Raw genomic sequence first — 17,041 nt, 5'->3', positions numbered from 1 at the left:
GGTGATGATGATCACACACATACACACACACACACGCATGCATCCAGCACAAGAAACCTGTTCTGCTCAGGCCCTTTCGCTTGTACTTTCACTCATCTTTTGCCTCTCATCTCGTAGCATAAAGTTTTCCCCTCAGGATTTCTGTTTTTGCAAGCTGCATTACAACTACACTAGCACTGGTGACAAGAAAAAAAAAGCACCCATTACACACTGTAAAGTGGTTGGCATTAGGAAGGGCATCCAGCCATAGAAACCATACCAAAGCAGACACTGAAGCACAATGCAGTCATTGAGCCTGTCAGATCCTTTTAAACTCTCTAACCCATGTCAGCATGGAACATACTCTTTACTCTTTTACCTGTGGCCATGCTGGAGCACCACTTTTAGTCGAGCAAATCGCCCCTAGGACTTATTCTTTGTAAGCCTAGTACTTATTCTATCGGTCTCTTTTGCTGAACCGCTAAGTTACGGTGACGTAAACACACCAGCATCAATTCTCAAGCGATGGGGGGGGGGGGGACAGACACACAAACACATATATATACATATATACGACAGGCTTCTTTCAGTTTCTGTCTACCAAATCCACTCACAAGGCTTTGGTTGAACTGAGGCTATAGTAGAAGACACTTGCCCAAGGTGCCACACAGTGGGACTGAACCTGGAACCATGTGGTTGGTAAACAAGCTACTTACCACACAGCCACTCCTACACCTACATGGATGTTAAGTCATAACAATGACGATGATGATGATGACAATAATGATGATCATGATGATGGAATATTCATTTTTGCAATTTTCTTAAAGTTATAATTCCTTATATAGCAATTATGTAATTCATATGTGTTATGGTGTGTTAACAAAATTTCCCTATACTTTCACTCATATATCAAATACTCTGCATTTTCTTATACATTGTAGTTTGTTTTCTTTCTTGGAAAAGAAATATATGTTAGTCTACCTTTTACTCTAGATTCACTTTATTCCAAATTAGAGTATTTACCTACAGAAAGGAGGAAATCTTTAGTGCAAAAAATCAGTCAGTGACTGCTAAGTTTTGTGAAGTTACTGCTACTACTAATGTGCCAAGATGCAAAAATGCAGTCATTAAATCCCTGTTCTCTGCTATCATTATTGGTGAATAAATAAAACCAGTTTCTGAATACTTACGCTGTTTTCCCACTATCATCTTTAGCATTAACAGAAGCATTAAAGGACAAGAGTATTTTCATAATTCTAAAATAAGAAAGAAAACACTTTAGGATATGGTTACTTAATATAGCTACAATACAATACAGATTGATTGTTAGAATGAAAAACAAAGGGCAGCGAGTAACAGGATCAGTTGATCAGCTGATTATATAATACATTAGACTATATTTAAATTTATCTTTCTATGAACCACAATCTTCTGAAAACTCTCTCCCAACAAACATCAACCAGCAGAAGTTCAGACTGAACATCAACCATATTACCTCACCAGCTAGAGAGGACCAGAAAGGACTGTAGGCACTTTCCCTCTTCCTCTGACTAAATAACAATTTTTAATATATGCAAAAACTTAAAATTTTTTTGAAGGATGTAGTTAATTATGATGATATCCTGTACTATTTCTGTAGTCCTTGAAAACTAAATTGCAAAGCCAGTCTAAGTAGGATTTCAACACAGAATATAAAAGAGCATAAATAAATACTGCAAGTCAAGTTGTTGCTTTAATCATTCTGTTGTTTCCCACCAACCATTCTGTCATTTATCACATTTGTTTCTACATAAAATTAAATTGACAAATGGTCAGCAATAGCCTTCATTGGCAAGAATTGGCTCATTAAAGAGCAAACTACAAAGTTTGTTAGTGTATCATGAAATAAGCAATATTTAACACGTCATCAGCAATAGCTGAATGGTCAAATTTGCTTTTGAACAAGATACTCCAGGTTCAGTTTCCGTGCATAGCACCTGAACATATGTTTTGGTTGACCCAAGCTTTGTGAATGAAATTGAGTAGCAGAAACCATGTGGGAGCCTGATAGTGTTATACTAAGCTAATTCAACATGAAAATTACATTAATGGTACAATGTCTGCAGAATATGTCTGTAGAATATTCAAGCTCCTGCACTATATGTAAGTGAGTAGATGATTCTGTTGATTGAAAAACTGGACTACTCATAGTCAAAACAGAGATCTATTCTGGACAAAATTCAATCCAGAATTCAGTAAGACCAATTTTCAATTATGTGGTAGATTGGGCTGAGATATTCTAATCCTTTAGTCACTGGTAGGAAGTACTTAATTTGTTCTGTTGATATAAGATAATAATAATGTGCTGTTGTAAGGTTATATAATACATGCAATATAAAATGCATACAGTATAAAAAATGAATAGGTATTGTAAGATGATATATGCCACTAAATGATACAAAAAGACTTAAATTTAAATTACACAACAATATTTTATGTTACCAAGCTTCAAAATCCAGCATATGAATTTTATTTACAGTCTGTCTGTATATGTACACATTACACTACAATAAAATCCATATACACTGCAATACTTTTGTGGTCTTGGTCTGCTGGTAGTTATATTATTTGGCCTGGCTGTGTGCTACTACCATATAAAATCAAGTGTGATATTTTGATTTTAGGTATCATGTTTATTTACAGATTGATGATACAATAGTTACTTTACATAAACTATTATGCCAAATACCAACAGCTAGTGGATGGGAAGAGAAGTGTTGACACAGACATGGGAACAAATTGCTGAAGGCACAAATCATGGGATGCTTGCATGTAATTGGATGTAAAGCAAGCAGTAGATGTATGCATGTTGTTTATGCCATAAAGAAAAGTGTAGCAAAAATTAAGTAACCTGAGAAAACTGCAAACATTCATGCAAAAGTATGAAGCAAAAACCATTACAAGAGGACAGTGTGTAGTGTGAATGCATGATGGATAATATGTAATTGGCCAAAGAGAATGGAACACCATGATAAGATGCATGCATGTGAAATAATTGTATGCAACTAGGTCTGCAGAGAATGAATGTAGTATTAACTTTGAACATAACTCTATTGCAAGGTTATAAGTGTGCTAGCATTAGAATGAATGAAGTTTGCATGGAAGAAATTATTTTTAACAGAATGAAATGAAGTGCAAGATATTGGATTAATAGAGAGGAAAGAAAATAAGAACAGCTGGAATTATGCACAAAATGCTGATTCTGAAGTTCTGGACAAGAGAAGATGAAAATTACATGCGTGTAGACAAACTGCAAGCTTCTTTAATTTCTTATGTGTAGTCCTGTGTACGAACAGTTGTTTAGTTGCATTTTGTTGACTTGTGAACTGTGTTGGAAACAGCTGTCACTGGTTCCAAGCTGGTCTGTGAAGTTCAACTGTTGGGTTTCCATGCTAGCAGCCATTTCTAGCGGTCTGGTAACCAATTTGTGGAAGTGTAGTAATAACTTATTTGTTGTGTTGAATATCAGGCTTTATCAATTTGAAAACTCGCTTTCACTGTGGAGCTTGAACTTTCACTGCTGAGGTTACCAGTGTGTGTGGAGTTGGTTTGCTGTCACAGTCACTAGTTGAGGAAGTGGTTATTTAGCTGCTGGTGTTGTGGGATCACTAGTGTTGACTTGATTCATATTTGCTGCTGTTTCTGACATCAAGGTTACGAGTTGTAGGGTTGGTTTGCTTTGTCAGAGATCAATTGTTGAGTTGGTTAGCTGGGAGCTGTATTATCTGGTCTGGTTGCATGCTGCTCCCAAATAAACCAATTACAATATTTTGATGTTATAAACATACTTATTTATAGACCAATGTTACAATAGTTACTTTGCAGAAGCCATTATGCCAAATACCAGTAGCTAGTGTGTGACAGAAGAAATGCATGCTTGGTGAGAGATCTTTTAACATGAAGTCAGGCAGGCATAGTTGTTGGTTAACCAAGAGAAATCTCTGCGGTTGTATAGCTATGATTTGGCATGTAACTACGTGGAATTTTCTGTTTCCCCACGCCATACAAACACACCAGAACAATGATTGGCTGAAATATAGACTAAGATCACTTGACATGTCGTGGTCTTTATTCATTACTGGACTGACGAGGTTTAAAATGCTAAGCACTGCTACACTTGTACATATGATACAACTTAACACATATATGATTAAGCTTTATATAACTCACAAGAATTAGCACATCACTATACTTTATACATACTATAACAACAAAACCTTAAGTACAAGACCTTAAACACACTATAAATACATGACATTATACAAAATATTATGTAGACCAGAGATTCTTGACATTACACACCCAACAAACACAATTCCTTATGCATATCATACATACAAGAACTTTTACACATACATGGACACACAATAACTACAAAATCTTCCCATAACAACACAGCCATTATACACACTATAAGCACAAAGCAATTCAAATATAAAAAAGCTACACACACACACACACAAATCATAAGGCAACATAATTCTTAAAAGTAAATGTCTTTAAGCCAGTGTATTTTAACTTTCACTATATATTGTGGGGTTCATGTCACATGCCGATTTGAGCTACATCTGTCTCTGGAAATGATGCCAGTCTATCTTGGGTAACAGTAACATTTGTGTATGATTTGTTTTCTACTTTTAATGTATAGGTGAACTGAGGGAGACTTGAATTTACTCTCCTGTCCAAACAGACAATAAAATATCTGAAGTGGGTTTGAACTCAAAATGTATAGACAGGTAGTTTTATATCTTACCACTTTGCCATTTCATTTACAATACCAGGCATTATAGACACTATAAAACTGTAAATATACAGTGGCTACTCACTCAGTTTGGCCTTGTCTTGCTGTATTCATTAATGCACTTAGACCTTCATTATCTGGCACATCAATTTTGACATTTCTGTAATGCATTATGGAAACTTATCAGTAATATAATCAAAATCTTATTTTTTGTAAATACTGATAATTATTACAAAACCAACAAACACAATTCCTTATGCATATCATACATGATAATTATTAAAATATTTATCATCGTTATTATTTATGATCATGATTATCAATATTATTCATCTCCATTGCTCTCATTTTAATCCTAATTGTTAGGCCAATCAATGTCATGACTGTCATCAATGTTATTGCTGCTATCACCACCACTGTTGCTGCTGCTGCCAACACCGTCAGAATAGAAATGTCTATGATGATATGATGATGCTGGCAGTGATGATAAGAATGGCAGTGAAAATGATAATAGCAACAGAAATAGTGATTCTGATGTGAGTGTGGATGAGATATAAAGATCCTTGTGAGTGTGGATGAGATATAAAGATAGCAAAAAAAAAAGGCTATTAGAATAGCATGTTGATAATAACATATTTTCTCTGAATTCTTAGATTATTTTCCTTCATATAACTGATATAAGCTTTGCTAAAAGGTTTTTAAAAACAAGTTGGAAATGTGTAAAGGTTAGTGACAAGAAGGCTATCTGGCTGTAGAAAATCCACCTCCACAAATCTCACCCAACTCATGCAAGCATACAAAAGTGGACATTAAGATGATGATGATGATGATCGTCATCATCATCGTTTAACATCCGTTTTCCATGCTAGCATGGCTTGGACGGTTCGACCAGGGTCTGGGAAACCAGGAGGCTGCACCAGACTCCAGTCTGATCTGGCAGTGTTTCTACAGCTGGATGCCCTTCCTAATGCCAACCACTCTGTGAGTGTAGTGGGTGCTTTTTATGTGCCACCATCATGGGCCAGAGGAGGCTGGTAATGGCCATGATTGGTTGATGCTTTTTACATGCCACCGGCACGGAAGCCAGCCAAGGTGGCACTGGCATCAGCCACATTTGGATGGTGCTTTTTACGTGCCACAGACATGGGTATCACAACTACAATTCCATTTGATTTTTATTTTGATGTTGATGTACTTGACTTAATAGGTCTCCTCAAGCACAGCAGGTCACTCCACAGGCATTCCTGCGATCCAAGATACTTTGAATGGGCTGAGGTTTCAAATAAGAAAATAAGGGATGAAGTGGTAAGGACCGATTTCAGGAAGTTGGGCCTCACGGAGGAAATGACAATGGACCAAGATGTCTGGCAATATGAAGTTCTTGAGAAGACCCACCCACTTCAGCGAAACTGAGTTCTAGAAGTGCTGTGTGTCCCACCCACACCTAACAAAAAAACTTTTCACACTCTGCCACAAAAAACCAAACTACATCTCTTCTCTTCCTCACATTTCCACTTCATGTATTTTGATTACCTCCCACTCCCCAATCTTGTCCTCTTTGCCCTGTGCCACTGTATTGCTGCTCTCCGCTTGCCCCCAATCTGTGTGTTCTACCCACTTGCTCCATCTCACTCTATTATTGCTATCTACTAGTCCACAACCTGTGTGTTCCACCCACACATAACTCCTTCATACAATATGCCAAGTTCTCACTCCCCAATCCTGTTCCTCTGTGTCATTGCTATCCAGTAACCCCACCAACTCACATTCTTTAATCACACTCCCTTTGCAATATCCTGCCACTTATATTATGGCATTTGAATCTCAAGGGTATGCCCTGGCACTTGCCACCATCTATATCTCTCTCTTCCTTTACTCAATCCCATTTATATTCTAATCACTGTTCCTTGTGAGTATGCCCAACATTTTGCCATCATCTCTATCCTGCTGTCTTCCACTCTTTCTCCTCTTGCACTTCCCTCGGGTTTGGAAACCATGTATTTCCTTTGCGGTAGTACACCTGTTTCTGTCTTCATTCCTGATCTTCCTATCTTTGGCCGGGTAACATTGTACTTCCTCTACAGCAAGACAACTGTGTCTATTTCACTGTAATCTTTTCATCATCCAACATAAGATCACCTGCTCCAATGCCTCCTCCCCTCTTGAAAGTTTTTTTTTGGTCTTGCAAGTACTTGGTGACCCTGTCAGTGCAGATGCTACTTAAAAGCACCCAGTCCACACTGTAAAGTGGTTGGTGTTTGGAAGGGCATCCAGCTGCAAAAACCTTGTCTGTGCTTGAGCCACATAAAAAGCACTAAGTCCATGCCGCTGAATAATTGGTGTTAGGAAGGGCATCCAGCTGTAAAAATCATGCCAAAACAGTCACAGAAGTTTGGTGCAGGCTTTCACCTGGCTGGCTCTTGTGAAATCACCTCACCCATGCTAGCATGGAAGGTGGATGTTAAACAATGATGATGATGGTATATATATGTGTGTGTGTGTGTATCCATTTGTGTAATTTTTTTTTGTTTAGCGATATTTTGATGAAACAGAATATTATATATTCTATTCATGAAATGATAGGTAATGTACAAATAATAATGATGATGATGATTATTATTAGAATAATAAAAGTAAAAAAATAAATGAAAAAACATGGTATTTCACCCAGATTGCAACACATTATGAATTTCTTGAAATTCCTGTTGGCTCACAGCATCATGTAAGTTCTCACCATAGTATGGTTCTTCTGTAGAAAAAAGAAACGGAACTGAATTTAATAAATAAATGAGTCCTTTATTTATTTAATTACTTGATTAAATAAATATTATCACTAGAATTTTAAGAGACTGTTCCTAGAGTCTTGTACTGGAAACAATCCATTTATTAACCCTCCATAAACAAACACACATGCACTCAAATAAAAAAAATAAAGCAAAAGGAAGAATTTTATAGTTGTGGTTTAGTCTGAGGCCAAACATGTGTGAAGTGATTTTTTACCAAAGCATTCCAGTAGTGACCAGACTATCTTGTTTTTTTAGAGGTGTCAAGGGATACAGTATCTAATCTGTCCTTACTTTTAATTAGATGGTACTATGTGATTTGAGTGAAATTTAGTTGCTGTATCTAGCAAGTTGAGTGGCTGTATAGTGTCTTTCTACTATATTTAAAAAAAGAAATAAACATGGCGGTGCCCCAGCATGGCCACAGCTCATTAGCTGAAACTGGAAAAATCAAAATCAATCAAAATCATAGCATAGTGTAGTCCTAGATAACTATGTCTGAAATAAAAGACAAGGTGGTTGCAGCTGGAATATATTTGATCATAGATCGAGCTGACTTGGTGGTTAAACAACAACAATCATTGAATTCTTCCCATCATGTGGTCACATGGCAGAGTCATTAGGAGATTGGATAGATTCTTTGTAGTAATTGTTCTGGCTCTCAGCCAGAATCCTCAAATCCTGCCAAGGTCAACTTTGCCTTTCATCCTTTTGGGGTTCTTTTTCTCTAACTCTTTCTTTCTGATAGAAACCAGTTGTGGTCAGACATGTAGTGGGATGTGCTCTGCTAAGACTAAAATGCCTAAGACATGCCATAGTCACAGTCCTTGGGACTCAATGAAGGAATTACAATATGGGAATAAGAGCGACTTTTGCCCCTCAACAAAGAATATGACTATTTGCCTCAGCCTGCCTGGCTGACAAAACAATTTCCATTCCTGGTTCATTTTTGAGTGGTTATCAGTAAATACTTACTATTCTAAACCCAGCTTGCTCCAATTCTCTTCTATTACCCTTCGTCTATTATCCTCTGGATCATGTTGTTTCTATACTATCTCCTAACCAACAACTGTCATGTGGCTCTGGCACACACTATCTTCTATTACTTTTTCTTCTTTTCCTTTGGTTCTTTTTTATATTACTCCCTTTTTCATCGCTCTTTTGTTCTGACTCTTATCACTCCTATCACTGTGGTTCTCTTCTATTCCTTTCTTCTTTATCAATGTTTCACTCCTATCATTCTGGTTCTCTTATATCATTTGTTCTTTCTCCAACTATGCTGTCTTTATATGACAGAAAATAACAATGTGTTAACCAATGTTTTCCTACACTAGCTGGTTAGTTTATCCCACCATCCTAGTTATAGGCATCTTTCTGACATGTTAACTTCCTACTCTTCTAACCAAAATATTCTATCTGGTGCCAAAGAGAGAGCATCAGCCTAATAAACATTTACCATCCAAGTCCTAAGGTAACCAGTACAGCAACAATCTTCATATATAGTAATCTTCATTGCCATTATGAGTCTTCTAATAACTAAACATTCTCAATAAGATCCCCTGCCATAACAGGCTGCATCAATAGACTAATATGAATGCTATCCTTGTAACAGTAGTAGTACTGCTACTATGAACTTTTTGATAGCTTAGTATGTTGACATGTTAGTAGGAAGAATACAAACACATACAGAATGAAAGGACTTTTTAGTCAAGACAGATAATAAGTGAAGAGGCTCTTTAAACCAATAGTAGACTAATCTTTGGTAGTGGTGATGTTAAAGAAAATGTCTTTTTTCTATATACCCAGTGTGTATAAAAGGAATAAAACTGATTGTATGGAAAAAATAGAATGAGTAAATGGAGACAATACAAGAAAGAAATGAATCTTTTTAATCTTGTTGAGGATGAGACAACCTCCCTGGAGTTTTTAGTATGGTCGATAATAAAATGCACCTAGATTGTTCTGTGAAGTAGTTGATGATGGGAAAGAAATGCAATCATAGAAGCTACATCATAAAATGGAATATAAAAAAGCTGTGATGTGGTCCCTGACTTGTCTTGGAACACAATAACTCCACATAAGAACTGATTTAGATCATGATAACCTGTCCAGTCAATGTCAGTATTGAAAATTGGAAAGTCTTTTTTTTTTCTACTCTACACACAAGGCCCGAAATTTTTGGGTAGGGGGCCAATCGATTAGATCAACCCCAGTATGTAACTAGTACTTAATTTATCGACCCTGAAAAGATGAAAGGCAAAGTCAACCTCGGTGGAATTTCAACTTTATGTAAAGACAGACAAAATACCATGAAGCATTTTACCTGGCGTGCTAACGTTTCTGCCAGCTCATATGTGCCCCTAAAATGTCTTCGGATATGTCCTCAAAGCAGAAACAGGAGACAGTTGAGGTACAAAGAAGACTTGAGAAGAAGCAGCTCAGGTTGCTGACTGAGAACATGGGATCTCTTACAGAAGAGATAAGGAAGAGCCAAGATGCATGGCAGGCTGATGTATTGTAAACTAGCAGAATCCATGCTAAAAAGGTAAAAGAAACCTAAATTAATGATCAGAGCAAAGATAATGAGCTTCATGATCATAATGATGTGGAAGGAAAGGTAAAGGGAGGAAGATGGAAGTGAGAAATTGGAAAATAATGGTGATGATTATGATAAGTGGGATTACTATAGTAGTGATGATGATTTCAAAGATAACAATGCTAACCATACATGTATGCATACCATACATACATACACACACACACACACACACATACTAAAACTAAATTGTTAAAAATTCATAAATGTAAAAAATAAAAGAATTAAAAAATTACAATAATGAATCAGAGCCTCGGCATGGCAACACTCAGCTGATTGGAGCCAGTAAAAATATAAAAGAAATGAAAATGTATAAAATAAAAGTAATTTAAGACGTTTATTCACTTTCTGTGATGGCTTTTGTTGAAGGTGACCAGGCAGAGTAAACATCATCACTTCGATGAAATCGAATTCTAAACAGGTACTCTTGACTTGGATTAAGATTCGTCACAACTGTATGTTCACCATATCCTCTGTAATAAAAGTAACAAGCCAGTATAGTTTGGCTATTATGATAAGTGTTGTATGTGAGTCTCTCTTTTTTCCTGTCACACATAAGTAGTCTTAATAATTCAGCTGTGTTACAACTGAGGATGGTGGAATGATGAGTTGGTTGAAATTCTTCTTCTCTACCTCTATATAACAGTCCCTTCTTGGAGAGGAGCTAGTTGCATATCACATCCACCAATGTTCATTTGACATACCTGTCTCTCCTCCTCGTGACACCCATATTGTGTTTTCCTTACCAGGCCCCACAGTAACCACAATGACCAATCCCTTGATAGATTGGGTGTTGTGATGTCAAACTTCAGAAAATCTGATCCCAACCATATTTTCATGTAGTTGCTCAAGATGAACATCAACCACATCACTCTTACCAGTCTTGGAGGATGTGCAAAGAGTATAGCCCCCTGACTAGACTATTAAAAAGTCCCAAAGACATCAATTTTGATTTTCAGACAAATGAAATATTCCTTTATTTTTGAAAGGTATCTATCCTACTAGTGAAATCATAACAAGTAGAGGTACTCACATATATGCAATCTGCCACTTGTCCTTTTCTGCAATATTACCCTCGATTTTCTGTACCACAGTATAGATTCTCTCTGTTTCACATAAAAGCTCATATTTGAACTGAAGCAGAGAGGAAGACCAGTTAAGATGTACAGAATAATGGCCTGAAGAAGTTACTTTAGCCTCTAAGATTTCCATAATTTCTAAGAAAAAAATAAAAAATATAAAAAATAACTAGAATTCTTTACACTGGCCAAAAAAAAAAAATACAAATTTGTCAAGCTGAAAAGGAGCCCAAATAAAGTCATTCAGTTTACTAGAAATAGAAGTTAAATCTTCTACCCACACTCCACTACTTGAAATAAAGGACACAATGAATAATTATAACCATAGATATACATGACAACTGTAGATTTCAAGGGAAAGAAAATAGAATCATCTTACCTCTTAGAGTCCATCCTTGAAATTTACCTTATCAGCCCTTGAGGGTTGAAGGATGAGTGAACTCCTTCAGAAACTGAACTAATGATAATTATTTCTAAACAGATGCACAAGAGTAAGCATTTTGTAATAGCTACAGTGCTTTACTTGTATCAATTTATTGTTCCTGGGAAAGATGAAGTTCAAAGTCAACTTTGTCTGGATTTGAACTTGGAACATACACCTCTTCTATTCTAATCCAGTTTCTAATCAATTTTGCAATAACTTGGTTGACTGATTGACTGAACCAAATTCTTCTATGCCGGATATTTGAAGCAACTATTCATGACTTTCTGCAATGGGCCCACAGCTCCACCTACCTTCAAATCCTTTATCACCCTTTCTACCTTACTGCAATCAACTTGAATGAAGAATACTTCTGATCTAGTTGTGGTAGACTTCTTTTCTCCAATGTATTTTCCACATTCAGCAGCTTCTCAGATTAGCACTCTTTCTTTTGAGTGTCATCAAGAGCAAGTGTACCATTATTATCCCCTATACAATTTTCCTTGGCAACATTTTGATTTCCTCTCATACACTGTCTCACTATTCCGAACATCTAGCGTCTCTAACCTTCATGCCAAATGATATAAGAACATTGTTTCTACCTTACTTTTACTAAGTATACTGCTCGTATAGCTTCTTTTCTGGCTATGCTATTTACTTCTTTCTGTCTGTCTAGGTCTGTCTCATTTTTATAAACCTATTTAACACTCCGTTACTCATCATCTGGATGAGACGTTGCACCAACCACATTTAGTTGTTCCATAGAAACTCTGGTTTTCCCCTCCCCCTCTTTCTCTCTCTACAAACACACATAGAAGTGAATGTATATATGTATATTCCACATTTTGGGTTGCACTTTGGTGTCTTCAAAGTGAAAAATTTTATAAAATTCTTTCAAGGGGTAAGTTTCTGAAATTTGTTCTTTTTAGCTCCTGACACAAAAGCTAAGAATATTATATCCTTCAATCACTGCAAAACATCACTGATTAGAAAAATAACTTTTTTAAAGTAATAGCATGAATTATTCAAGTTTTTTTAAAAAATGCATGTTCTCCAGGAAAATTTCTGTAAAATATTTTTATGAAGTGCAACTTAACCATCTTTTGGAAGGATTGGCTGCAACAATTCTCAGTGAATTATCATTTCCAAACCAACTTAACCCTGCGTTAGCCACATGGGGAGTTTTGTTATTTTTAGAGTGCTAATTCCTAATTGGAAACTTGTTTCTTTTGCTCCCTCCCACTACTGTCTTGATCTAGTCTTGACTCAGAGTGTGTAGCATGCAGTGTGATGCAGTTTTCACAGGAGGCAAATGTCACTTTGCCTTCAACAGGTGATGAATCAGAGTGAACATAATGGCGAAACAATGAGCTCACAATAATTTTTCTTTCCTTTTCGATTCATGGAAATATATTGTTGCTACTTTTGATGAATAAAACTTTTCTCTATTATTGTATTGGTGTGTTTCACCTACAATTTACAAAGTATGTTTATGCAACAAATCTACTATAATTTTCATTTCAGTGAATAATTGTATCTTAAGTTCAAGTTTTTATTTAATGTATAGTGTAATGGAGATTGCCTGTTATGTTATTTTTTTCAGCAGCATGACATTTGGCTCTTTTGTTTGGCTTTCACTTTTTAGTTCCTTTAATTTTGTTCCAATCTTGTTTTCTGATTGGGTAAAAATAATCAAACTTTAAACCTCTGTAACATTTTTCTGCAACAAGTGAATACTAACATCAGATTCAATGTCAAAAATGACATCAATATACTAAATTTGAACATTTTCACTTAGTTTTAAAATTTCAAAAAACCAAATAGAAAAGATCCCAATATTTTACAAAATTGTAGCACTATAATCATTTTTGGATTGAGATGTGTTAACACCCCATGGGACTATCCATTTTCGGAAATCTAAGGTGCCTACCACACAGTTAAGATTGTCAGCATCTTTTTCAAGTAGTTTATCTCAAAGTTATATGGTTACATTATTTTATCTGTTAATAAACATCCACAGCATACATGCATGAGGGCTGCTTCCTCATTCTTGAGTATAAGATGACGATGCCGGTATGTCAAGAGATGCGTGTGCATGATGCTTTCTAAAGTGAGGAGAGGCCTTGCACACAACCAATCCCACTCTCTGAACAATAAATACTCAAAAAAGAACTTGTCAAAAATCATTGGCTGCCATCGGGTCGCAGGTTTTACATCAGAGTTTTGGTATCCACCACTCTCAGTAAGGAGGTATACCATGCCTATGTTCTTCTCATGGTTAGGTTCTGATTGAAACTGTCATGTCTGCTCATTGCTGAAAACGCGTCAATCAATCTTCGTCGCAGCCACTGTTTACTACACCAAAGTCACCTGTTTGTGTATGATTGTGCAGGAACTATTACTGCCCATAGCAGAACGAAGCTTGTGCACACATTATTAGATGGCTGTTGACTTTATGCATACATGCATGCAGGGAGAAAACAATAAAAAAAATAAAAGTGAATAAGACTAGCTAAAAGTTAGAAAAAATAAAAATGTAAGAAGTTGAAAACATGAAAGAATAGGGAGTATGCTCAATAGTATGATTAGCGGAAGAAGATTGTCATCCGTATTTACCGAAATGACTAAAATTTTATTTTAATAAGTCATTGAACTGATGTTTTCTTTCGCCTTGTACTTTTTTTTTTATAACCAGCGGATAGTACTTATTTTATTCAACTTTTTTTAACTTTCGCAAACGCCTTGCATTCAAGGTCTCGGTTTCACTACAATATAAGCACTTCCCTTCGCACGCAATTGTCATGCAATCTTCTGAAGGAAGAGGCCTTGGCTGTGCAAAAATGTAAAATGAAACAATTACAAAAATAGACCATATTTTTGTTTTTCTCTTTTGAGAACGACTTCAAATTAAATATATATATGAGGAAGAAACAAAAATAAAACAAAAATATAAACTTGACCTACTTGTTGAAATTGTAGTGTACACGAAATAAGTCTATTAACACTTGCTCAAATGATATTGAACTTGTAGACTGTTGAGAGTTAACGATGAAAATCTCTATTCAGGAAGCTACAAACAAGACGCTGTTTTGAAAAGACAAAATATGCACGTTGTTTATTATACTTACTTAGACCTAGGGAAAGGAAAAGAAAAATCGCTTACTTCCATTCTCTAAAATATGATGATCGCAAGAGCGTCGGAGAATACACTTTGAGGCATCTCTTTTGGTTCTTTATGTTCTACGTTCGATTCTGCCGATGTCAACTTTGCCTTTCATCTTTTCTAAGTCGATAAAATACAGCAGGCAAGTGTTGCGATCGATGGTTTCGATTATATCCCACCCCTCAGAACTGTACCTAAATTAGAAACCATTTATTTAACACTACAGCCAACTGCTCGGTGGCAGTTAAAAACATAATTGGGTGGCAGTTAAAAACATAATTGGGCTTGGGGAATACATTGTGATATGTCATTTTGTTCTGGATTCAATTTCCTGCGAGGTCAATTTATCCTTTCAGTGTCGATAAAATGAAATATTAGCCAAGTACAAGAATCGATGGTCACCTCAAAATTGCTGGTCTTGTTCTTAAATGAGAAACCATTATATTATTATTTACTTTCTCCTTGATATTTTCCATCCTTTTATCTCTGAGTTATAAACTTTTATATTTTCACTATTCTGGGTTGTATTTTGCCTAAGTATGAGCAAACTTTCTCGCAATTTTCTTTTTTTCAGATTTGGTATATATCAGATTACATTATTACATATGTTCTTAAGCTCGCACAATCTTTAGCACGCCGAGTGAATTGCTGAGCGGTATTTCGTCCGTTGTTACGTTCTGAGTTCAAATAACGTCGAGGTCGACTTTGTCGTTCGATAAAATAAGTACCAGTTGAACACGGGTCTATGTGATCGACTCATCCTCACCTCTCCCAAGCTGCCCTGGTGGCAAAAATTTGAAATAATTATTATATATGTTCTTTCTTTCTTAAAACAGTAAGGTATAATATGAAGGTGATTTGGCTTCTATTTCTAGCAGGTCGTTGAATGATCTCATAGAGGGCACCTGGTAATTCAGAACCTTCACATGATTGCTTAAACTTAAGTCTCATCAAAGGCACAGCTGGAAGGGTAATTTCATTGGACAACTTGGAAATTTATCCCAGCAAGGAAATATAGACCACTTCTCAGGTTCAAGCATCCTAATTCATCTGCAAAGTTCAGACTCATTCCCTCCCCACTAAATACCCTTCCCTACCCTGTAAGGATTAGTAGAGGTTTTGAAGGGCTTTGTCCTGCTCTCTTTGTCATTCCATGAGGCAGAGACTGATCATAGTCTATTGAGGGCGATAATGTCTCACCAACTTATTATTTGCAGTGGTTTCAACTCCATGCTTGTAGTCTTTCTGCTCTTCTTTCCGGCTAGTTTGACTACTTAGAAGAAGAAGGAGAGTGACATTTGTCCTATAAATGTGGACAACATCTTTTGAGGGCCCTTTGCGAAATATATTTCTAAATTTGTCGTCTGTCGATTGGGTGAAAAAATCAGTGCTAGACAATTCATTGAATGCTATCAAAGCCCAATCAACAAACTCCCAACATCTTACTGTGAAGCTTGATGTGAGTAATGCTTTCAATTGCTTGGATCAAGGTCACATTGGAAGTTTTACTACTTTAGTGTAGTCTTGACCATCAACCCATTGACCTGTTAATTTTATGAGGCACCAAACATGCTCCATATCGCTGATATTATTCTATCATCATCCACTGACATCCAACAGGGCGATCCTCAGGGCTCTTTTCTTTGCACTTAGTGTTGAAGACATTGCACACATCATTAAATCTGGTACTTAGATGATGCGCTAATAATCGAACCTGCAGATGCTATCTGCTATGACCTCTCTTTAGCAGTTTCTGCCTTGTAGAGATCTGGATTTGAGATCAACTCATACAAATATAACACAAACAGTTTTGACACCACCGTCAGCAACATACAATCGATACTTCACCGGATATAGGTGACTCATCATCCTTGGTCCACTGATTCTTTGACATGCTGTCAAATCGAACGAATATGTAGCGGTCATATATAGTTGTTCGTTGATATGTTGTGTCTCGGTCAAGATATAGACGGATTAGAGTTCGATTCTCAAGTGTCACCAAGTGAGTAATGGTTATGGTTTGAAGACTTCCATGGAATAAGTGGCATGAGAAATATAATAGTTGAAATGACCTTTATTTTACTGTTTACAATATAAGAAGCAACTTCTTCGAATACAAAGATTAGTTAAAGTTTTGTTGTTGATTTCTTAAGTAGCTGTGACTGCTAGAAACATTCTTCTGAAGGAGAGAGAAAGAGCAAGAGAATTTACCTCTCTGGGTTGATGAGTTGAAAGGG

General features: G+C 36.3%; 1 protein-coding gene across 2 annotated transcripts in view; it reads right to left on the bottom strand.

Moving 5' to 3' along the window:
- LOC115219284 (fibronectin type 3 and ankyrin repeat domains protein 1-like) overlaps window positions 1-14,754 on the bottom strand; it is a 45,511-nt gene extending 30,757 nt beyond the window's left edge. For both annotated transcript variants that reach the window (XM_036508735.1, XM_036508736.1), the window contains exons 1-6: window positions 14,606-14,754; window positions 11,175-11,358; window positions 10,487-10,614; window positions 7,430-7,511; window positions 4,848-4,922; window positions 1,173-1,238 (exon numbers count right to left, since the gene is read on the bottom strand). In XM_036508735.1, the coding sequence (XP_036364628.1) occupies window positions 1,173-1,238; window positions 4,848-4,922; window positions 7,430-7,511; window positions 10,487-10,614; window positions 11,175-11,353 (530 nt within the window). In that variant the 5' untranslated portion in view covers window positions 11,354-11,358; window positions 14,606-14,754. The remainder of the gene's footprint in view (window positions 1-1,172; window positions 1,239-4,847; window positions 4,923-7,429; window positions 7,512-10,486; window positions 10,615-11,174; window positions 11,359-14,605) is intronic.
- Window positions 14,755-17,041: the final 2,287 nt, after the last annotated feature.

Source organism: Octopus sinensis, linkage group LG14 (assembly GCF_006345805.1).
Source record: "Octopus sinensis linkage group LG14, ASM634580v1, whole genome shotgun sequence".
Lineage (NCBI taxonomy): Eukaryota > Metazoa > Mollusca > Cephalopoda > Octopoda > Octopodidae > Octopus > Octopus sinensis.
This window is presented reverse-complemented; position numbering and strand designations above follow the sequence as displayed.